Here is a 24545-nt window from a genome sequence, read left to right on the forward strand (position 1 = left end):
ATGGATTCTATCCCTGAAATTATTTTCTGCCTAATAAAAAATGGCAATTAACCCTCAAGATAGTTGTTTGTTCTTCATTAAGAGGCGCTTCATTTAGGGAAATAGTGAAGTTAATATAGCTCACATTCTAAAGCTGAATACTGTGATAATCCTCATTTAAAATATGCACATTTAATAGAGCCGTTAATTGTGCTGGACCTGCTTCTGCTGAGTCTAACTCTTGGGAGCTTTAATTTCAACGACTGAATCACTAATGCATAATGTCAAAGTGTTCAATTCCATATTCCTACCACCTAGATTTTAAGTGCAATGCTTTGAGAAATGAAATTAATATTTTGTCTGTACTTTACCATAGGAGTAGCCTAACTAAATTCTAAGTAGAATATTTTGATTGGGTAAGACAAGTTTTTTTCCCAATAACAAATAAAATTTTTGTTGACTATTTCAATATCCTTTAACAAGTCCTAATTTTTTCAGTATATCCCTATTTTTCTTCTTTCAAGACAAATATCTGTGCCATTTTAGTGACTTGAGATCAGTAGGATCATTGTATAATTTCAATGAACTACTTCAATCTTTTAGAGAATAATATTCTTATAGGAATAAATTCGTTGTTATTTTTAGAATCTCTGGCTTGGTTGAATATAATGTCTACTGCTCTCAATACCTCTTTTCTGCTTCTCAGGAAACAATTATTCATCACTTGCAGAAGCGTTATGCAGACTCACTGATTTACACATATGTTGGAGATATTCTAATTGCCTTAAACCCCTTCCAGAATCTAAGCATCTACTCTCCACAGGTAAGGAATACTTTAAGAGCATGTGTTAGTCAGTTTTTTTTTTCTGCTGTGACTAGAAGACCCACCAGAGCAATTGTAAAGGAGAAGATGTTTATTTGAGTGCTCACATTTTTAGAGGTCTTGTTCCATAGACAGCAGGCTCCATTCCTTAGGGCTCAAGGTGAGACCAAATATGATGGCAGAAGAGTGTAGTGGAGGGAAACAGCTCATATGATGATCAGAGAGCAGAGAGAGAAAGAGACTCCACTTGCCAGATACAAATATATGCCCCAAAGGCATACCCCTGGGACTCACTTCCTCTAGCCATATCCTACTGGCTTTCAGTTACCACTCAGTTAATCCATCAGGGGATTAATTTATTGATTGGGTAAACCTTCTTGCATTGCTTCAGACATGAGTTTTTGGGGGACAGCTCACACCTAAGCCATAACAGAGCATAAGTCTCCTTGAAGAAATTCAAAATTACTAAAGTTGGCCTGGGGTTGTTGCTTAGTGGTAGAGTGCCTGCCTAGCATGCATGAGGCCCTTGGTTCAATCCCCAAGGCTTCTATCAATTGGTCAATCAATCAAATTAATAATAAATAAAATCACACAAGCAAATGGAAAGAAAGATGATGTGGTAATAAAATCAAGCCACCCTAGAGGTATATATCCAAACTGCAAATAATAATGCAACATACTAGAAAGGTATGGAGGGTAACTTTTTAAAGCAAACTACAACAATAGCTAACAATTATCAAGTGCTTATGACATGCCAGGCACTGGGTTGTGATCATTTCCCACAACTCTGTGACATAGGTGCTATTAGTAAGCCTGTCTGGCAGATGAGGAGTCTTAGCACAAAGAAGTTAATGCCCTGGCATAGGCTCCCAAGAGCTGGAATTTGAACTCGGACGTGCAGACTGCAGAGCCTTCCTGAGACAGCAAGTTCCTACTTAAGTAATACAACCTTGGTTTCCTGGGCAGCAGATGGTGAAAGCATTAGATGGTCCACTGGACCCTTAGAAGTTTCCTTTAAATTAGTTACTGTTTTCTTCAGTTTTCCAGGCTCTATCATGGGGTGAAGCGCATCTCGAATCCCCCCCACATATTTGCATCAGCAGATGCTGCTTACCAGTGCTTGGTTACTTTCAGCAAAGACCAGGTAGGGACCCACCTTTCTTTCCTACCAGGTACCCTTCAGCTCCTGAGTCTTCCCGGAACCTTTCCCTTGTGCTGCTGAGGCTGCAGGAAATGGGAAATGAAATCGCAGCTCAGGGCAGCTGCAACACTGATAAGGCCACAATAGCAGGAGAAAGCAGAGCCCACTTGGAGAAATGTGAAACATTCACACCAAGAGCACTCACCTCTCATAATAAGTAATAAAGTTTCTAATACAAATACTATATTTCACCACATAATCATTGAAGATTTATGCCAAGGTGTGTGTGTGTGTGTGTGTGTGTGTGTGTGTGTGTGTTTTTCAAAAAGTTAGGATACAACCATTATGTGATTCTTTTTTTAAAAAAAAATTATGCCAGTATTACTCTAAATATAATTTATTATTAAACTGTCTTTCGTTTAAGATTAGGATGCACAGAATACTTGCAAATATACATTAAAATGGAATAGTCCAAATGGGTCATTTTTTCATGACAGTTTAATGAACTTTTTTTTTGTGTCTGGAAACAAAAGTTAACATTAATTGTTATTGATTTGTGCATTACAGTTGAAATATTACACTTGAGAAAATTTACTACAGCGTTGCAGAATATAAACTTAGAAAATTTAATTATCTGTGTCTAAAGATTCTGCACCGCTATCACTGGTTAATCTGATACCTCATCTTTGATATTGTTCATATAAGATGTGTTTACTATGAGTACTGCAGTGCTCTAAACCAACCACACAAGTTGAAAGTCACCTTTCAGAAATATACTGACAATGTGCATGCACTGCCCTGAGAATCCCAGGCTTCAGGCTCGCAGTGCATGAGAAGACAAACGTGCACCCATACACCACTGGTGAACACATTGCTCTCTTTACCTTTTAAACAACATGAGAAATAGAATTGTACCTCATGATGATTATGGAATGAAAGGTTCTAAAGTGTTTTTTTTTTTTTTTTTGTACCAGGGATTGAGTTCAGGGGCATTCAACCACTGAGCCACATCCCCAACCCTATTTTGTAATTTATTTAAAGACAGGGTCTCACTGAGTTGCTTAGCTCCTCACCATTGCTGAGGCTGGCTTTGAACTCAAGATCCTCCTGTCTCAGCCTCCTGAACCATTGGGATTATAGGCACGTACCACCCATAAAACAGTTTTTAGACTGAAAAAATAGGTGCAACAGTTATGTGGTAGTGATGATCATGTGGTGAAAAACGGTATAGTGAGAACATGATTACATGACAACGATAATAATAGTATGTAGAAGGGCATAAATGAAATTCCTTCCTATTCAGGTCTCAGAATTTTCATGACTTGGACCTTTTCACATGACATTTTGCACTTGGTTTGCCAGTGATCTTGCATCACACTGTTTAGCTGCTTAGAAATTGTGATGGGCTGGGCTAAGACTGAATGAGCTTTAAACTCAATGCCAGTTCACCACAGATTTTACTCACCCTTTAACCCTCCAGACTTCCCATTCATCGTAGTGATACATCCTACATTTGACCACTCCTTTACTCTCAACAGGTGTATTTTCTTTATTCTGTGTGCGTATATTTCCTAAGACCTGCAAAATCCGAACTTGGGGTTGTTGAGAAATAAATAAAATTACAACAATACAGGTTATAAAATGGAATGCATGGATTCATTGTAGGTTAGAAACTTGGTTTCTCCAGGTTCTTACTGCTCTCAGAGATTTGTGAAATGCCCATAGACTTGATGGAGAGGAAGTAAATGGAATGAGATAATGTAGTTTTCAAGTTAAGAAAAGTTACGCCCACTATTCTGTCTTTTTTTCTTTTTTACTGACACTAAATGTGTGTTTTCCAAACTAATCAGTTTTCCAGTTCTCTGATATCAACTGGGCATCCTACAATTCAATTCAATTCAATTCAGTTCTGACATTATCTGGATTTAGACTCTACAAGTTAAGGGCTCAATCCAACAAAACTTCCCTGATTCAGAAGCCAGCCACAAATGGAGTAGCCAGGCATCTTACAGTTCTACCAAACCAAATGCAAATTCAGGGGTCACCAGGACTCCCCTCAGGTTTGCTAATTCACTAGAACAATTCACAAGATTCAGGAAAATACTTAAGTTTGCTGTTGTATTATAAAGGGTACGACCTAGTACCAGATACATGGGAGAGATGCAGAGAGCAAGCTACGGAGGAGGCGCATCTGTTCTGGACAGCCCTCCCTATATTCCATGTGTTCACCATCTTAGAAGCTCATTGAAATCGTTGTTCAAGAGTCTTTATAACTCAATCTCCAACCTCGTTCCCCTTCCCGGAGTTTGGGAGGTAGGGCTGATGGTTCCCACCCTCTAATCACCTGCTTGGTCTTTCTGGTGACCAGTTCCCTCTAGAAGCAGCCTAGGTTCCTCACCTTGAACCACTTCATTAGTAAACTGAGGTGTGATTCAAAGGAGCTCCTTGTGAATAACAAAAATGCTCCTATCATTCTGGCCACTCAAGAGATTCCAAGGGTTTATGCCAGAAACCAGGGATGAAACCCAAACTTTTTATTATGCCACAGCCATTCATTTCCTTTATGCATGAAGAGTTCCTAGAAATGAATTATAAAAAGGTCAACAATGCAATAAAAAATAGGCAAAGGATATGGATAGGTTGTATAAGAAAAATACAAATGACCTTAAGCATATGGAGAGATGCCCAATATTACTCTAATAAAAGAAATGCAGATTAAAATTGCACTGAGATTTCATTTTTAACCTATCAGGATGGCAAAGATCTAATCTACTGTGTTAGTGAGGCTGTAGGAGGGCAGGCATTTTGATACATTGGTACAGTCCTTAAGAAAGCAATTTGGCGGTATCTATCAAATTTATAACGAATAACCCCACTTCTCAGCATTTATTCTGTAGATGAACCTGCATATAAATATAATGACCTGTGTATAGCATTAGTCATTGAAACATTGTTTGTAATGACAGAAGGAAAAAAAAAACCTCAAGTATATCAAGAAAAAGATTAACGTATGTCTGTACATTGAAATGATAAGTAGCTGTGCCCAAGGTTGAAGAAGCTCTCCATGTACTGAAATGGAAAGATTTGTAGGATAGATTTATTGCTTGGTGAAAAATCGAAGTATACAACAGAGGATGTAATATGAAGACCACGGCTGAATGTACAAGTTGTTTCATGGCCCTGAATTCTTCTCTCTATACTCCATTTCCCATGTCAGTGCATTGTCATCAGCGGAGAAAGTGGCTCAGGGAAGACGGAAAGCGCCCACCTGATTGTTCAGCATCTGACTTTCTTGGGAAAGGTATTGACTGACCTGATTTGTGTATCATGGCTAGGAGTTCCTGCAGAGCAGCTGCCTGTTTCATAAGTGATGGTAGTACTGCTTTTTATTAGGGGTTACATAAAAACATTCCATCTTTGTTACATTTGCCTCCTGGGAGCTCATCCTCTTAAGATGTCAGCATGCCAACCTTGTTTCACATAGGGAGGAAAATAATGAGAGTGCGAACTTGCCACATTATTGGCCATTAATTTTTCATGTTTTCAGTATAATAGAAACATGGAGCTATTAAATTGTAAAAGTGATTAAACACTATGAACATATCAGGGAGAGCTGCTACGGGAATGGGAGGGATGGAAAATGAACATCTTTGGCAAAAGTTAAGGGAAATGAACGTTTAAGTTTGGTGAAGTGGAGATTGAAGAAACAATTGCAGAATTAGCCTAGTGGTTGCTGATACTCAGAATTAATGTGTTATATAACTAAAGAATTTCAGGAATTTCAGGAATATATATATATATATATATATATATATAGTAGAAGAGGCTAAGTGAAGACTATAATGAATGACTGAGAAAAATTATGGCATATATCTATTTAAAGTTCTGTTTAAACTGTTTTGCATTTTACCTATCATCAAAGATTTTAAATGAGATACAGCAAGATTTAAAAGCTGCTGTCCTCACCTAGCCTAATCTGATTCATACCCACCTGGGGAGTTGCTCATTGGAGAAAGTGATGCAGGCAGTTGTTGCTAATCCCCCCAAATGGTGCTCTTTGGAAATAGTGTGAACTCTAGCAGCAAGAGAGGGCCCCCAGCAACTTTGCTGGAGTAATGCTTCTCTTGACTGTCCTCTGTCTGGCCCAGGCCAATAATCAGACCTTGCGAGAAAAAATTCTACAAGTCAACTCCCTGGTGGAAGCCTTTGGGAATGCATGCACGGCCATCAATGACAACTCAAGCCGTTTTGGAAAATATCTGGAAATGATGTTTACACCAACTGGAGCTGTGATGGGGGCAAGAATCTCAGAATATCTCCTTGAGAAATCCAGAGTTATAAAACAGGCAACGTGAGTGCACTACTTATCACTGTTTTTATTCTGCCATATAAATTTGGAGGCTTTGGGATTTTGTGTGTGTGTGTGTGTGTGCACATGTGTGCTAGGGATTGAACCCAGGGGCACTGTACCACTGAACTGCATCCCCAGCTCCTTTTTCTTTTTCCCCCCTCCCTTCCCTTCCTCCCTCCCTCCCTCTCTCCCTTTCTTCCTTCCTTCCTTCCTTCCTTCCTTCCTTCCTTCCTTCCTTCCCCTCCCTCCCTCCCTCCCTTCCCTCTCTCCCTCCTTCCTTCTTTTCCCTCCCCTCCCTCCCTCCCTTCTCTGTCTTTCTTTCTTTTGAGACAGGGTCTCACTAAGTTGCTGAGAGCTCCAGTTGCTGAGATCAGCCTTAGATTTGTGATTCTCAGGCCTCAGCCACTTGAGTTGTTGGGATTATAGGATTACTGTGTGAGCCATAGTGCCCAGTAGCTTTGAGAATTTTAATGGTTCCATCTTCATCCTTGCTCTTTCCCATTTCCCCAGCCTCCACAAGAGCAAGGAATTAATTGTTTAAGCAAAGGATCAGTGGTAATTTTTGACCAAAAAGATATGAAGGGGCACAATACAAAGGGTTGGCGTTAAAGTGCTTTTGGAATAGGTGTACTTGCTTTTCCTAAGCTGGCTGTATCAGTAGAATTTAAGAGTATTGCAGACACTTTTAAAATTCATTAGATCTGGGCTGGAGATGTGGCTCAATGATAGAGAGCTTGCCTTGCATGTTTGAGGTCCTGTGTTTAATTCTTGACACTACAAACATAATTTAAAAAAATCATTAGATCCCTTAAAGTTGAATTTGTCTATTTAAAAAAAAAGCAGAGGATATTCCATATGTTCATTTTTTTCCTCTCCATGAGAGAAAAATATTCACAATTATTCTGTCTTAAGAAAAACAGTATTAATAGGTAATCATAATTAGGGGCTGCGGTTATGGCTCAGTGGCAGAGGGCTTGCCTAGCATGTGTGAGCAACTGGGTTCAATTATTAGCATTGCATATAAAGAAATAAAATAAAAGTTCATTGACAACTAAAAAACATTTTAAAAAATAGGTAATTGTAATGGATAGCATGGGCTTTGTTCTGGGTTCAAATGCTAGTCCTGATACTGTGAGATCTTGGGCATATCACAACCCTTTCTATGCCTAATCTGTCAAATGAAGTTGCTGTTACTGCCAACCTTAGGGTTTGCTGGGAGGATTAATGAGTTCATTTATATAAATTACTTTAAATAATGTCTGATATGGTACATGCTCTCAGAGTGTTAGCCACTCTTGCCATTATTATCACTGCAGGACACCAGAGTTCCTCAGGAGTGTAGCTTCATCTGGACATAGACATACACTATTGAATGCCTGCTGTATACCAGTGCTGTGTTCTTTCCTGGGGCTGTAAGAGTCAACAAGACAGACAAGATTGCTGAATTTATAGAGCTTGAAGTACCATGGAAGAGATGGGCAGATCTTGGTTCTTAAACAAATAAATGCAAATGTAGAGCAAATGTGATAATTGCCAGAAAGCAATGTAAGGTTCTGGGAAAGTGAAACAGGAGAAAGGAAGACCACATCAGCTAGTCCTGGAGGAAAGAAGAGCTCCCCATATCAGACATTGAATATGAGATCTGAGGATCACTAGGAGTTAGCCAACAAGGTGGGGATGGGAGCAGGAATCAGAGAGTGGCAAAGATGAGACTAAGAGCAGTTTGTGCAGGGCTTTGGAGGCAGGCTGAGGACTTTGAACCTTTTTTGAAAACCACTCTTTGGCTGTGGAACATTTCCAAGAAGGGAGTCACAAAACCCAACTTGCATTTTGAAATGCTAACGCTAGTTTCAATGAATCAATGGAGATGAGAGAAGGCTTGTGCTGAAGAGTCAGGGGCTGTTGTTAAATCTACGTAGAGAATGTCAGCCTGGATGAGGTGTAGAGAGGGGGACCTTCCCCGGGCTGCTAGGCAAGGAGAACCCACAGGCCTGGGTTTAGCCTAAGAACCCAAGCACAGGGGTGGGGGTGGGGGTGGGGTGGGGGTAGGGTGGGGGGGTGCAGTGCTGGAGCACTTATCCGGCCTGGGCGGAGCCTGAGTAAATCCCTGGCACCATGGAAAACCAAAGCAAAACCTCAAGCGTCTTCCTCTACCATGCTCTTAGTTTCCTCACACAATGGAGGCTGGCGTGAACATTATTAAACAAGTGAACAGGAAATGGAGTGAGAAGCATTTATGTTTCTCTGTGGCGTCTTGATTTATTTTTATAAGGTTCCCTGCTTCTTTCTTTGTCCCCAAATTAGAATGATTTTAACCTGTAGGGAGCTACCTCTGACAGGATGGAGATTATCTTGTTCTGTGTTCACATGTAAAGTGCTCTTTTACAAAGCTAATGGGTGGAGTGTTCCTCTCACACCTGCACGGATTTCTGGGGAGTGTGGCTCCTCACTCTCCTCACCTGCAGCAAGGGCTTAATAATGCCAACTCCACAAGGCTCTTAGGAGAATTGAATGAGGTGAAGAGAAGGAAGAGCCTTACAAGTCCTGTTCATCCATGGTGGTTCTTATCACTTGTAAGCACTCTGTAGGATTCCCCTTCCTGGTCCCTGGGTTGCTGAGTGTGGTCTTATAGTCAGTTCTGGAAAATGGGCATTTACTGGTAACTCTCCAGAGGCTGGCAAAGAGTAAGATGGTGGCTGCCCCATGGGCTGGGCCACTCATAACTACAATGAACACAGCTTGACTGCTGATCCCCCATGGACAGGGACTCTGAGCAGAAAATAAGCCTTGGCTGAGATTAGGCACTAAGATCTCATGGTATTTACAATGGTGGCAAGACCTAGCCAATCCTGATAGATAAAGGGATGGAGATCAAACCGAATTAATGCTAGGGATGGATTTTGAGGGGAAACTTGAAAGAATTGAGAAACAGAGGTGTTTGCTAAAAAACTGTAGGAAAATACAATCAAGATGGGTCAGCCAAAGCCTTCACATTTAATGGAAGGTTAAGGAACAAGTGGTATTTGTGCCAGGTGTACCTCCTCCAGACCCAGTGCAGGCCCCATCCCTCCATGCTCAAGGTAGAAACCAGGAGGCAGACCCCAGCTTCCGTTCTCATTCCATCTATTAGGCTGTTCTTTTGGTTGTTTCTCCAAAGCATGTATTTGAGCCCACCCTCTCCATCACCTCTGCCATTCCTCTATCTAGGCCACATTGCTTTCTCACCTGGACCTCCCAATGCGTCTCTCTCTATGCATTGTGGTTTCTTACAATCTAGTCCCATGCTGTGGCTGGACAGTACTTTCACTATGGATCTGTTCACGGCACGTACTTCTAGTGCCTCCCAAGTCCCTGTGTGGGCTGGTGCTGCCTGCCTGTCCACTCCTTCTCACTGGCACCCTTTTCAACCTTCATGGGTGTTGTGCTCAGAGCCCTTGTGTATGTGTTGCTCCCTGTTTAGAAGCCTTCTTTCCCCTTCTCTTTGTAGCTCCTTCCAGCCCCTCTCCAGACATTAGGGCTTCACATTACCATGGTTTCCTCAGATAGGCCCTCCCCTGACTTGCCCCAGGTCATCCCTTTTCCCAGCACTCAACTCAGCCCCCTGCTCATTTCTTCCAAAGCCCTCATCTGGTGGGCATTTCTATTTGTTTCATCTAACCCATCTCCAGAAGGAATGCTCCAAAAGGCCATGAAGCTTCTTAGTCCTATGTCCCTGACACCCCACAGCACGGCACCTGCCTTGATCAGTACTCCATACATTTATTAGTTGAATAGTAGCCTTTTTATTATGTGTCCATATCCCATAACATCATATTGTATACCTCAAATATACACAATACAATTTATTTTAAAAGATAAAGATTGATTTTTAAAATTATTGAGTGAACAAATGAGTGAGGAATGGCAGATAAGGACATCTGGGATACAGAGCAGTGATAAGAACATTTCTCCTATCATAAACTGACTCCAGCTCCCAGGCTGTGCACATATCTAAAAAGGCCCTGACCAAAGTGGCCTAAAAGGGGTAGACAGCAGAAGACCAGAGAGACTGAGGAATGACATGTCCAGTCGTACCTGAGAGTACACCAACTTGGGAGCCTGCAGACCTCAGTTCTGGGACTAATCCTTCTCTGTAGGACCTGCAAGGGACTTCCTGCCTGAGGTTCCAGGAAAGGAGGAGTTTGACTGATCTAAGTTGAACCTCACTGTCTCTGAAGCAACAGGGGTTACTAACAGAAGGCATGTGACAGATGAATAGGTGTGGGGCTGGAAGTGAAAGAGCTCTAAATATGTGTAACCTGAGCACCTACCTGTTCCATTCTGTAAAACCTCCCTCTGCTTATAGTAAAGTGTGTTTAAATATGTAACATTGTGAGGATTACAGTATGAATCCTAACTCTATTACTATTCAGCAATTGGAGTGAAGTATATTTAATTAGCTAAGAATGAAAAATCACCATAGAATATTTTGCAACGAAAGAAAAATGATATAAATGACTTAGGATGGGGAATCCCAGAATATGGTATTAATAAAGTCTCTTTCTCTTTGTTTTAGGGGAGAGAAAAATTTTCACATATTTTACTATATTTATGCTGGTCTTTATCACCAAAAGAAACTTTCTGAGTTCAAACTTCCTGAGGAAAAACCTCCTAGGTAAGTATCAGGGATTTGGCTTGTTAATTTTGCATGAATGTACAATTAGCAACTGACAAATTCAGAAGTAAATAGATCTGCTTTCCTAACTGGAAACTCACAGCCTATTTAACTTAAATACATAGGAGGAAGTGGCCATTTGCATTTTCTAGAATATTCAAAAACTCAACTACAGCCATTTTACTCAGCCTTATACACCATTATTTCCCCACAGTGTTAGATGGTAAAGGAAATGACTTCCAAAGGAGCCAAAGTGGCACTTGTCCTGGAACCTGAGGTACCATTTTCCAAGTCAGTGCTCATGGTGTTTGGCCATATTCCATTTCATTTAGGTACATAGCTGATGAAACTGGAAGAGTCATGTATGACATAATTTCCAAGGAGTCTTACAGAAGCCAGTTTGAAGCAATTCAGCATTGTTTCAGGATTATTGGATTCTCTGAAAAGGTAAGTGATTGTCAGGAGAGAAACTCAAGAGTTACTATTCTTAAATGACCATGAGTGAAGACATGGATGTTCTAGCTTGGGGCAGGATACTTTCCATATCCTACAGTGGTCATCTGAGAAGGTCTTGCTACTCCAAGTGTGGTCTGAGGACCCAAACTGTTATCTCCTGAGAACTTATTCAAAATGCAGACTCTTGGGTCCATCCAAGAATGACTGAATCAGAATCTGCATTGTAGCAAGACACCCAATGGACATAAAGAAGAGAAGCACTGTTGTCAGGATCATGTATCTATGATTCTTATCACTATCATCAATTCATAATAGCTGAATAACAAGCACCAAGGCAAGAGTGTCCCTTTTTGAGTTGGAGTCATTCACCATGAAAGTGAATTGTGACTAGAGTATAGGCATGCACCCATACACCCAAGCTACAGAATTATTTTGATGAAGCGACTCTGTGCATGGAGACAAATTAATTAAAACCTTTTTAACTTTTTTGCTGTCACTTTCCTCTCCACGACACACAGCTGTACATTTTTAACTAGAGTTTTAAGTATTGCACTACTCTTATCACACAGATAAAGGTTGTCTCTATTAAATACATGCTAGGAGTGATAGACAATATTTATAACTGAAGGCTCAAATATTATTCAGAGATACATTATGTCATAGCATCAATTTTGCAAAACATAGTTTCTTTTGCTTTTCTAACAAAGGGAGTAAATGACTAGAAGGTAGGTAAGAGTGTTACATCTTAAGGAAATAGGTTACAAAACATTCCAGTCACCTTGGGACAGCCACTCGGAATAGTCTGCTTCAGTGAGTTTGGCTAGCCCTTCCCTCCTCCCCAGCGTGGTTGATTTTAGTCATAATAATACCTTTCTTTTTTCCATCCAGCTACTAATTTTCTCTGTTGGCCTCCCACTGACTTTAAACTGACAGACAGTGGAAAATCCCAAAGGTCAGATAAAAATAGAAATATATTTCCCTTGGCTCCTTAGAGGAGAGCAATTAAACAGGTTTCAACATTGTTAAAGGAGCTTTATGTTATTAATTTACAGAGCTGGTTTTTATCCAATAAGCATCACCAGAACACTCAAAGTGGAGTGGAGATGACAGTAGAGTCATTTCAAGTCACCTGGGTCATTCCAAAGTGTTTGGGGGCATATGTCCTTAAAAGCTACAGGAGTCATAGCAAAGTCAGCCCCTAAGGTTGATAGTATTTTACTCCTAGGGAATATACAGATGATTATAGAATGCTATGAAGAGACTGGCCCCAGCTCTAATAGAATGCATACAATAATGCTATTATAATAATCCTTTAAATACCCTGATAATAATCAAACAGATGATGTTTTAAGGTAACAAAATTAAAAACAGAAGAAATTAAGTATATGTCCTTGAAGTAAGCCATCCCTAGCCCCTGTGTAAAGAAAAGTCCAGTAGAAATGAATCAATGAATGAATGTATAAATAAATATGAAAAGAATTAAATAAAAATGTGAAAATTCTTAATTTGTGCCTGGTCTACACTGTTAAATGAATAACTGGAATGTGATGGCATGTCTCTGTATCTTTCCCATGTTCAATATTAATTCATACTTGAAATAAACCAAATTATGTCAGTTAGTAACTGTGGAAATTTGAAGAGGCTGGATCTTCTGTACCTGACATTAGATTTTGTGTTTATGTTTGTGCAGGAAACCTGTTTTGCTGGATTAACTCAGTTCACTTTGTGTTTATAAACTCACAGTAATGTGACTAAATTCAGAAAGATTCAGTTCAATGAAGTCAGGCAGCAGATGCCAAATGGCTGATGTAACAGAACTTTCTCTGAAGTTTTTTTGGCAGACATTTCTAGGCAGAACTTAAGTGAACTGGTCAATTCAATAAAAATTATGTTTCCTGTCCTTCTTGGAAGGTCATTAGTCCCCTGCAGAAATCCCTGAAGTTTTTCTCAAACCCTTAACAGCAAAATTATGAATAGCAAACCTAGGTGTGGACTCAGGAAGATGAATTTTAATTCTGGGACACTGGCCAAAAGTACTGCAAGGAACACTTGATTATGAGTTTATTGTAAAGAAACTTCTCTGGTGGAAGGAACTGTGTACTAATGATGATGGTGTCTTGCAAGGGTCTCAAGGGATCATTCCTAAAACCCTATCGTGAATACCAGTGCTTTCCAACTTTTACATCTGGAGCCAAACCATACTGTTTTATGTTTAATATTATGCTTGTCTTGCTGGTATGGGAATTATCATAACATATTTAACATATGGAGTTTTAAAATATGTTTATATTTAATACCACATGAAAACTTTTGGGGCTGATGGACTAGGTGATGGTCAAGATTAGATATATCCTGCAGATCCCTGGATGCAGAGGGTTAAGGAGAAGTCTTTGAGTTCAGAGCAGAATTTTTTCCCTTTATTCAAAATAGATATGAATCCAAAGAGTATTGCTGAAGAGATATTGAAGGGCTTTATGTTAAAATATAACTTGGGGGTCTTGAGATGGCCAATGTCTTAACTTAGACAATAGGGTACCATTGACTTTTAAGATGCCCACTTGTGAACCTCTGCCTAGGAGATGAGTAAGGTGCTGATAGAGCTTGTAGGGAGATGGCCCTGCAATGGTCCTAAGGCAGGGCTTGGGGCAGAACTGGTGAAAAACTAAAGGATTTATAGAAAAGAAAGAAGGCAAAGCAAGACTGATAGGAGAAGTAAATTCCTAAGGAGGCACAGGAGGACAACTGCCTGAAAAGCCTGGGAGCCAGGTTGAGGGAGAGTCCAGTAAATAAATCAGTGCTAGGTTCTTCTCAACTTTCAGCCTGGCCTCAGCTCTATCCGGAGAATGCTTACATCAGTAAAGAAATGCCTTCTGAGAAAAAGGGAGAGGCAGCAGAGACCGTGCATCCACAGTGGGGCTTTGACGGAGGACACTGTCCCCACTTTGGCCAGCTGATGGAGAGGCTGAGTTCACACTCATCCACAGTCCAGGAAGATGACTCAACTGGAGGACTTGTTAGTCTTCCTGATAACATTGCTTGTTCTCAGTGAAGTCATTTCATTTTTTTTTTCATATAGAAAGTTGGAGCCTGATGGGAAATAAAAGAGAGAGCAGTGAGATAGAGACAGAAAAGACAGAGGTTCCAGAAAAAGTGCCATAGTTGGAGATGAGGCAAGAGAAAATGACATGAGAGAGGTGCACAGGCTTCCCCAGGATGTCTGTGAGCAGAAATGAAGAGAACTTTGAACAAAGAGTGTGGGGGAAGGTGGAGTCATTTCACAGATGGACATACAACAGAATGAGCTCGCCATGACTGTATATGGGTGATGTTTGACGCAGACACAGTGGTGGATGTAGGTTCCTAGGTCATAAAGGAAGCATTGATTAATCCACATGTAGGGCTAAAGGAGCCAAGAGGGGGAATAGCCCAGAAATGTGCATAGGTAGCACCCTAAGGCTAATAACCCCTTAGTAAGGGAGCCTTGGATACTCCTTCCCTACTTCCTTGAACCAAGGAAGGAGACTCAAGCTACCATTAACTCTGGTGAGTCACACAGTGTTTGAACCTAAAAGTTTTCACTCAAGGTCATGGTAGCTTTCCACTTTTCTTGGCTGCCTGGGCATTGTATTGAAGAGATGCTTGCCAGAGAAGCAACAGGGCGGGATGCTGGTGTCAAGGGCATGATCTTTGATAACCATTTTCTTTGGCAATCATCATCCCAGGGGTGAAACACCTAGAAGCTTTATTTGGGGGAGGTTTTGAGCCTTGTACTACAACATATAAAAGGTAATAATGTTTAATTAGAGGAAGTACATTTTTTCCTCTAAGAGTATTCCCAAGTTTTAGATACCCTCCTGAGGTAACTGGATATAGAATAGCAGATGTAGGAGAATTCACTGCCTGAGACTCCTTCACCCCCTTGGATCTGCCTCCGAGGGAGTCAGGAGTCGCCTGATGCACTCAGCAAGCCTCACACTGTATTGATCAAGGTAATGAGGTGCTGTCATGTTAAATCCAAGCGAGTCCCAGAAAACCCATTTGGTAGGTGTTCTCCTTAGCCACTTTTAAGTCGTGTGATTAAACAGTGATTCTTGAAGTCAGAAACATGACATCTTGCCTTTGATTTAGAAGTTAGAAGAACAATATTTATCTGCAGGAGAAGCCAGCTTAGAGTCCTCATTTGTCTTTGTAGCATTATCAGGTATCCAGCAGATGTCACTGTTAAAGCCTGTGTTCAGTTTTTTTGGCTTTACTGAGTAATGTTTACAGGAAAGCTCAATTTGGGGGGCAATGCTTTATCAATGATGTAATGACAGTTTCTATTAGTTTGCTACTGTGTATAGTACTAAATCAAGTAACCTGCCTGAGTATTTTTGTGGAAGCATTTTTCTCCATCTATAAGCATAAAATGCAGAAATTTCCTAAGCATTTCATTGCTTCAAATACAGAAAATGTAAATTCTAAAATAAATAAATAAACTTTATTTTAAAAAACAAATAGTGCTACATAAATATTCAATTTTTAATATAAAAGATGACTGAAATCGTCTGAATTGTTTTTACTCACATTTCTGACATCAAATATGTGAGGTCTTTCCCCCTACACACACACACCAACTAATTCTCTGACACCAGCTGAATGGCCTACAATTCAATTCAATTCTATGTACCTGAAATTACCATCAGATCCCTTAAGACTGCCCCCACTTCAGGCAACAATTGCAAGTCCCAGGACTCCTGTGGTTTTGACGGACTGGTTATAAATTAGGGGTTATCATGAACCTCTCCCACGTTTGATTTGCTGCAATGATTTATAGAACTCAGGAAAACACTTTGCTTACTGTTACAGATTTAGAAGAAAAGATAAAACCCAGGAATAGCCAAAGAAAAAATGCAAAGGGAAACACTGGTATTAAAGGGCTCAGAGCTTCTGTGCCCTCTGGGCATGCCACTGTCCCTCACCTCCATGTAGTCACCAACTTGGAAGCTCTCAGAAGCCCATTTTTTAGGGGTTTCAATGGAAGTCCATTGCATATGCTTGATTGATGAAGTATTGGCCACTGTCGATAAACTCAATTTCTGGCCTTTCTCTCCTCCACAGTTTAGTGGGGTAGGGCCTGAAAGTTCTAGCCTCTAGGCACATTCCTTGGCCAACCAGCTCCTACCCTAAGTCTATCTAGAGACAAACTAAGTCACCTTATTAGCATAAACTCAGGTATGGTGCCAAAAACAAGATTTCTGTCACCCAGTGTAAAGGATTCTAACAGCTCTTGTGCCAATAACTGGTGACAAGGGCGAACTATTTATTTATTATTATATTACAATAACACAGATAATTCTAGTGAGTCCCAAAGTATTTCTTGATTTCATTCATAACCGTATGCTACATCATGTAACTTTGAGATATTCTAGTGAGCTATCATGGGATGTGCTCCCAACTCTGTCATAAAAGCTACACTCAAAAGAAGTGAAAGGAACATCTCTTTTGATTTGATGCCAGGACCATACCTGAATTTGGGAGCTGGCATTGGTTAGGGTACAAAGCTAAAAAGTGGCTTAAAGAACAAAGAAGGCAGTTCCCTCTTAGACCACTATTCCAGGGAAAGAGGGTCAGGTTGCAGAGCAATTCTGTTCCACGTGATCCATCATTGGTCTAAAAGTGTTCTCAGTGGCATGGTTGAGGCTGGTTGCTGGGTGTTCCAGTCAGCAATAATGAGGAAGAAAGTGTGGAGGGTGCATTCTCACCCCTAGAGAGCCTGGTCCTAGAAGAGGGCCTCATGATTCTGCCCATTCCATTGTTACCATTTAGTTAATTTCACCTCTAACTGCAAAGGAGGTCGGGAAATTTGTTCTGCCTAGGAAAGGGGTGGGGGATGATGGAAAACTAGCAGTTTCCACCAGAGAGCTAGTGACTCATTGGTTTGATTGGCAATGACCTTCAAATGCGGTTCTCCATGTCCTTTTCAGGAGGTGCACTCCGTGTACAGAATTCTGGCTGGGATTTTGAATATCGGGAACATTGAATTTGCAGCTATTTCCTCTCAACACCAAACTGATAAAAGTGAGGTGCCCAATCCTGAAGCTTTGGAAAATGGTAATTATTTGATGCTTCTGTGCTATGTTGCCAAGCAATATTTCTTTCACTGTGGTAATTTTACAAAATCTGTAGATTAAAATGCAGCTGTAGCTGATTCTACTGGCTCTGGATGTTTTCACTAAGCAGCATTTCCCTAAGGATATCCTATGGAGTATCAGTGTTCCTTCCATAGACTGCAAATAGGTATTCCACAGAAAAAAATTCCATGGCCAGTAACTTTGGGCAGTGGTTCTCAACCTTGGCGGCATTTGAAAATTATCTACAAATGTTTTGGGGGAAAAATGCAGGAATATTTTTTGGGAAAAAAATGATACTTCTGAGTAAGGGCTTATGGGATTCTACTGCCTAAAACAAGGAGGAGATTGGTCCTTACTGTGAACCTACTGAATCAGCATCTGCAGGAGAGAAAGCAGGTACCAATTTATTTTTAAAGATCTGTGGATAATTACGGTGGCACAAAGAATGAGAATTCTCAGTCATAAATAAGTGAGCTGATTTAAATACAGTGAAAAAAAACTTTCTGTGTTAAACTGCAGCATTTTTTAGGGCCTTTAATATACTAGAGTACTTTGTGACTCTCTAAGAGAAGAGAATACAGTCTATGACATTCCCTCCAACCACACCCTCCCTATCCCCCTTTTTTCCATCAAAAACTTATTTAAAATAAAAAAATAAATATATTGTTGTCTAGATAAAAAAAATAAAATATAAAAACACCTTGCTTTAGGTCTGGGAATGTAGCTCAGTGGTAGAGTGTTTGCCTACTATGCACCAAAAACAAACAAATAAACAAACAAAAAACGACATTAGTGTTACAGGTGATAACTGGAGCCCAAAGAAAGTGGCTCTCCCAGACACACAGGGAAGCCAGTGAAAGAGCTGAGAATATTATTCAAAAGTTCTAATTCCTGGCTGAGCTCTCTTTAAGTACAGCCAGGCATCATTCCTCAGTGATACCATCAAGTATCCAACTTCTAGGCTTCAAGGTGGGTGGGCCCTCTCCTATCTCCAAATCAGTGTATCAGAGTAAAAGACTTGGGGTCTGCCTCTAGGGCTCATTAGCTGTTCAGTTTTAGTGTCATGGAAAAAGTATGGGTCCAGAGAAGGCTCAGAAAACCTCTGGATGTGTGTGCACATGCACCTGCCTGCCCTGAGGAGTGCAGAATCCTGACTATCAGGCTAACAGCAGCTGATAGACAGGTGGACTCTTTCCATCCCATGAGAAATCTAGAAGAATCCTCACATTTCCATTATTTTAAAAGTAGCATGGTGTTTTATGCATGAATATGAATTAGTAATTTGTCAGAGACTTCTCTGGTGCTGGCTGTCTGCCTTTTTCTTCTGAAACTGTATTCTCTACTGAAATGTTCTATTCCCCCTTTGCACATGCCTTGTCCACTCCGATTTAACACAAGACAATTCTTTGTGATGCTATGTCTTTGGAAGCCATGTGGAATTCTTCTCAGATAATCCGAAATAAAAACCCACAATGCAAAAACAAAACAACAACAAAATACTTATAAAGAGCCTTCAGATCAGTTTGAGAGCCACTGTATACGTCTGAATGCTTTGTGGGGCTAGGGTCCCAGCTTGTTGATCTTGAAGTATCTAGGATTCAGGCTTGTACCTAGAAGGTGTTGAATAAATGCTGACCGATCGACTGAATGAAGGGATGGCCACATTCCCCAGTGTCATCCTTACTTTTTGTTCCAGCTGCTTCTATTCTCTGCATCAGCCCCAAAGAGCTGCTGAAGGCTCTCACATCCCACTGTGTGGTCACAAGGGGCGAGACCATCGTCCGCGCCAACCCTGTGGACAGGGCTGCGGATGTTCGGGATGCCATGTCGAAAGCTCTGTATGGGAGGCTCTTCAGCTGGATTGTGAATCGCATCAATACACTCCTGCAGCCAGAGAAAAACATATGGCAAGTGCCCCCAGAACAAGCAAAGACCTGGTGGCTCTTGGGGTCTACAAGAGGAAGCATTTTGCCCTCTCTGGGGTTTTCTTTAGCAGAGTGTTCAGGCTTTCTCCTTTAAAAGACAAAATAGAATCCAAAAGAATCAGAGTGTTTATACCAGGGAGGTGAATGATTGATGGAGCCATTCAAGTGAGTAGGCTTGGCTGGGAGCTGGGCAAACTGAGTTCACACAAGAGGTCTACAGCTTAATCAGCTCCATGTTCAAAGTCACAGTTTTCCCATCTGTAAGATGAGAATGATATATCAATCCTCCTCACTATGTTTTTGGAATCACATGGACATTTACGAAAAGTTTTAAAGTACAGCATCTTCCATTATTACTATGACAACCCCCCGCCCCTAAAGCATTGGCTATTAGTTGGTTTCTTATATTGTGCCTCCACTGTCATTGTTTCCTCAATGACAATTTTGAATTCTGAACAGCACTCTTCTGAACAAGCTTTGTATAATGCATATCCAGAGGCTATAGCCCCTGCATTTATGTAATAGATGGAGCTTCTGAGTAGGGGCTTGAAGGATTCTTGTACCTAAAAAAAATTTTAAAAATACTGTTGAAAAACCTAATGAACCGATGGTTGATGACATAAACTGTCCCTACCTTGGAGGTGGCAGCATGCAGCTTCTATCTGCATGTGGCTGGGCCCATGTGTTGATGGAAACTCGGGCACACATGTTCTCATGGTCTTGAGATGTTTCCTCCCTTGAAGGATTTTATTCATCTTTCTTGTGCAGTCATTCAGGTAATGGAATGAACGTGGGAATCTTGGACATTTTTGGATTTGAGAACTTTCAGAGAAATTCATTTGAGCAGCTCTGCATAAACATCGCCAATGAGCAAATCCAGTACTATTTCAATCAGCACGTCTTTGCTCTTGAGCAGGTAAGAGTGAACTCTGAAGTTACTAAACTCGATGGGAAAGGTGTCTCCAAACTTCCCATGATTTGAAGCAAAAACCCTATTAGGCTAAATGGTAAAAGACTTAAAATCACTGATGAGATGATCCTGTCAAAACAAACTATCTACATTTAGTATGAAAAAAAGAGATATTGATTTCTGTGGACACTCACATTTTCTCACTAGATTGGAGCTGGTGACAAGCCAATTACTTAAGTCTTGCTTCAAAATTCTTTCATGCATATTGCCTGAAATACTTTACTCTCTTCTGTTTGAACCCCAAATCTCTGATTGTGTCCAAAATGACATAAGATGATCTTGAATTCAGGTCATAGGTTTTTTTAAAAAAATATTTTTATTTTTTAGTTATGGATCGATACAGTGTCTTTATTTTGCTTTATGTGGTGCTGAGAATCGAACCCAGTGCCTCACGCATACTAAGCGTGTGCTCTACCTCTGAGCCAGCCCCAGGTCATAGGTTTTTAATAACTGCACTAGCCATCCCTATCTTCCATCTCCTCTGTACCAGATGCCTCAGTAACTGGAGGGAATTAAGGTCTGTTTGTGGATTTCTAGAAATAGAAGTCTTTCCTTTCTGAGCCCAGTGAGAAGTTCCATAGGGTGAGAAGCTTGTGGACCCTAGGGGTGCCCTTCTCCTGTAGCAACAGCCTGCATGGCAAAGCCTACTCCACACCAACCCTTACTTAAACCCCAAGCTTTCCTTTTGCATAAAAGAGACACAATAACAAATATTCTAAACAAGCCCTGTAAGTGCAGGGACAATTATTTTAATGCAACTATATGAGGACACAAGAACTCTGCTGTAATTAGATAAATACAGAGTCACCAAGTGAAAATACTGTGCCAATATTGGTTTTATCACGGCAGCTGGATAAATCTGCAGAGCATGCCTCACCAGCTCATCCTGCACACAAGTCAACTTGGCTTCCATCCATTTATCTCCCTGGGAAATCTGGAGTTTTTCTAGTTTTCTAGCCCAGAATGATTCCTTTTGTGTAGAATGTAGAAGTCTTCTTTCTTCCTGTTTTAAACCATATTTATCACCAAAATATTTTTTTCCGGTTTTACTTTGTGCATAAGTATCTAAATTAGGAGCCCCCAAGTCTGTGTTTGGGAGACAACTTTTGCTGGCTTGAGCTGCCTGCCACAGGCCACCTATAAGCCACACGTACGTAAACGTACAGCTGCAACAGGCCGGTATTCAGAAGATTCCTTTACTGCACACATCCAACACATCCTGTTTTCCATATGCATTCAAGTTTGCTAAATCTGGAAAGTTCAGGCCAAAGTATCCTGGTGGTATTGAGACAAGTTTCTGGCTAGAGAGATTCACAGTCCGATTCCCTCCAGATGGAGTACAAGAATGAGGGCATTGATGCCATGCCTGTGGAGTATGAGGACAATCGCCCACTCTTGGACATGTTCCTCCAGAAGCCCCTGGGCCTGCTTGCACTTTTAGATGAGGAGAGTCGGTTTCCCCAAGCAAGGGACCAGACCCTGGTTGGTAGGTATCTTGTGGAAAAAAAATGGCCACGTCTACTTCTAACAGAAATTGGTTTCATGACATCAAGTGAATGTGGGTTTTAAATTTTTTTTTTAAATTTGCTTTAATTAGTTATACATGACAGTAGAATGCATTTATGCACTTTGATATATCATACATAGATGAGATATAATTTCTCATTTTTCTGAGTGTACGTGTTGCAGAATCATATTGGTCATGCAGCCACACACACACACACACACACACACACACACACACACACACACATATATATACACACACACACACACACACACAGTAATAATATCTGTTTCATTCTACTATCTTTCCTATCCCCACATCCCCTCCTCTTCCCTCCCATCACTTCCCTGTACTTAATCTAAGATAACACTATTCTTTTCTACTGCCTAGCCACCTTATTGTGAATTAGCATCCGCATACTTTCGGTCTTTGGTTTTGTGGGATTGGCTTATTTTTCTTAGCATGATATTCTCCAGCTCCAACCATTGACTGGCAAATGCCATAATTTTACTCTTCTTTAAAGTTGAGTAATATTCCATTGAGTACATATACCACATTTTCTTTATCCATTCATCTATTGACTGACATCTAGGTTGATTCCGTAGTCTAGCTATTGTGAATTGAGCTGCTACAAACATTGATTTGGCTGCATCACTATAGTATGCTGATTTTAAGTCCTTTGAGTATAAACCAAGGAGTGGGATAGCTGGATCAAATGGTGATTCCATTTTCAATTTTCTGAGGAATCGCCATACTGCTTTCTATAGTAGTTGCATGAATTTTCAGTCCCACCAGCAGTGTACCTTTTCATCAGATCCTCACCAACATTTATTGTTGCTTGCATTCTTGATGATTGCCATTCTGAAGCTATATATGCTAAACTCAAGGCCAGCATCATTCTAAATGGAGAAAAATTGAAAGCTTTCCCACTAAAAACTGGAACAAGACAAGGATGCCCTTTTTTACCACTTCTATTCAACATCAACCTTGAAACTCTAGCCAGAGCAATTAGACAAAAGAAAGAAATTCAAGGAATACAAATAGGTAAAGAAGATCTCAAACTGTTACTATTTGCTGAGATATAATTCTGTATCTAGAAGATCAAAAAAAATTCCATCAGGAAACTTCTAGAACTAATAAATGAATTCAGCAAAGTAGTAGGATATAAAGTCAACACCCATAAATCAAATGCATTCTTATACATCAGTGAAGAATCCACTGAAAGAGAAATTAGGAAAACTACTCCATTCACAATAGCTTAATAAAATAAAATAAAATACCTGGGAACCAATCTAACAAAAGAGGTGAAAGACCTCTACAATGAAAACTACAGAACACTAAAGAAAGAAATTGAAGAAAACCTCAGAAGATGAAAGATCTCCCATGCTCCTGGATAGGCAGAATTAATACTGTCAAAATGGCCATACTACCAATCACATTCTTCATAGAAACAGAAAAAGCAATCGTGAAATTTATTTGGAAAAATAAGAGACCCAGAATAGCTAAAGCAATCTTTAGCAAGAAGAGTGAAGCAGGAGACATTACAATACAGACCTTAAACTCTATTACAGAGATATAGTACCAAAAACAGCATTTTGATATTGGCACCAAAATAAACTTGTAGACCAATGGGTATAGAATAAACGACACAGAGAAAAACCCACATAAATATGGTATGTCATACTAGACAAAGGTGCCAAAAACATTCACTGGAGAAAAGGTAGCCTATTCAACAAATGATGCTGGGAAAACTGGAAATCTGTATGTAGCAAAATGAAATTAAACCTCTATCTCTCACCCTGCACAAAAATCAACTCAAAATGGATCAAAGACTTAGGTACTAGAACAGAGGCCCTGTGCCTAACAGAAAAAAAAATAGGCCCAAATCTTCACCACATAGACCTAGGATCTGACTTCTTAACAAGATTCCTAAAGCGTAAGAAGTAAAATCAAGAATTAATAAATGGGATGGATTCAAATTAAAGAGCTTCTTCTCAGCAAAAGAAAGAATAAAATGAGAAGAAAGCCTACAGATTGGGAGAAAATCTTTACCACATGCACCTCCGATAAAGTATTAATCTCTAGCACATATAAAACATATAAAGAACTCAAAAAAGTTGACACCAAAAAACCCCAAACAATCTAATCAATAAAAGGGCTAAGGAACTGAACAGACACTTCACAGAAGAAGATATACAATCAATCAACAAATTTATGGATGTGTTTTAATGAGTATACCCTATGTATTTTGGCTACCTGGTGAAAAAGTATAAACTCCATTTTTAATTGAGTTGTGATGTCCTGGTAGAATATTTGTATCTTAAAGGAAACTCATCACCATCCCTATACCCTCCTGCCTTCCTATTTCCCGCCAACACAAATGCCATTACCCTTGCCCTCACTTACTCCCCTTCCTTTTTGTACCCCCATCTCATAGGTAGCACAGAAGCTTGTTCCAGACTCACACTTTCCCCTCCTGCCAGACAACCCGGCTCATTTCTAAAACCCCAGTTCCTTAAGCTGCTGGTGCCTACAGGTTGGAGATGGGGGCACTTCTTCCTGGCAGCTAAGACCCTCTATTCTTTCAGCCTTTTCCTTTTGACCTTTTCCTTCTTCTGGAATCTTT

The 24545-nt window shown here is 40.3% G+C and overlaps 1 protein-coding gene across 9 annotated transcripts in view; it reads left to right on the plus strand.

Annotated features, from left to right (window-relative positions):
- Myo3b (myosin IIIB) overlaps positions 1–24545 on the plus strand; it is a 505529-nt gene that overhangs the window by 171581 nt on the left and 309403 nt on the right. For all 9 annotated transcript variants that reach the window (XM_078017569.1, XM_078017565.1, XM_078017563.1 and 6 more), the window contains 10 exons: positions 686–802; positions 1842–1946; positions 5161–5244; positions 6092–6294; positions 10850–10948; positions 11281–11395; positions 17371–17497; positions 19214–19424; positions 20211–20358; positions 21745–21898. In XM_078017569.1, coding sequence (XP_077873695.1) covers positions 686–802; positions 1842–1946; positions 5161–5244; positions 6092–6294; positions 10850–10948; positions 11281–11395; positions 17371–17497; positions 19214–19424; positions 20211–20358; positions 21745–21898 — 1363 coding nt within the window. The remainder of the gene's footprint in view (positions 1–685; positions 803–1841; positions 1947–5160; positions 5245–6091; positions 6295–10849; positions 10949–11280; positions 11396–17370; positions 17498–19213; positions 19425–20210; positions 20359–21744; positions 21899–24545) is intronic.

This window comes from Ictidomys tridecemlineatus, chromosome 7 (genome assembly GCF_052094955.1).
Source record: "Ictidomys tridecemlineatus isolate mIctTri1 chromosome 7, mIctTri1.hap1, whole genome shotgun sequence".
Lineage (NCBI taxonomy): Eukaryota > Metazoa > Chordata > Mammalia > Rodentia > Sciuridae > Ictidomys > Ictidomys tridecemlineatus.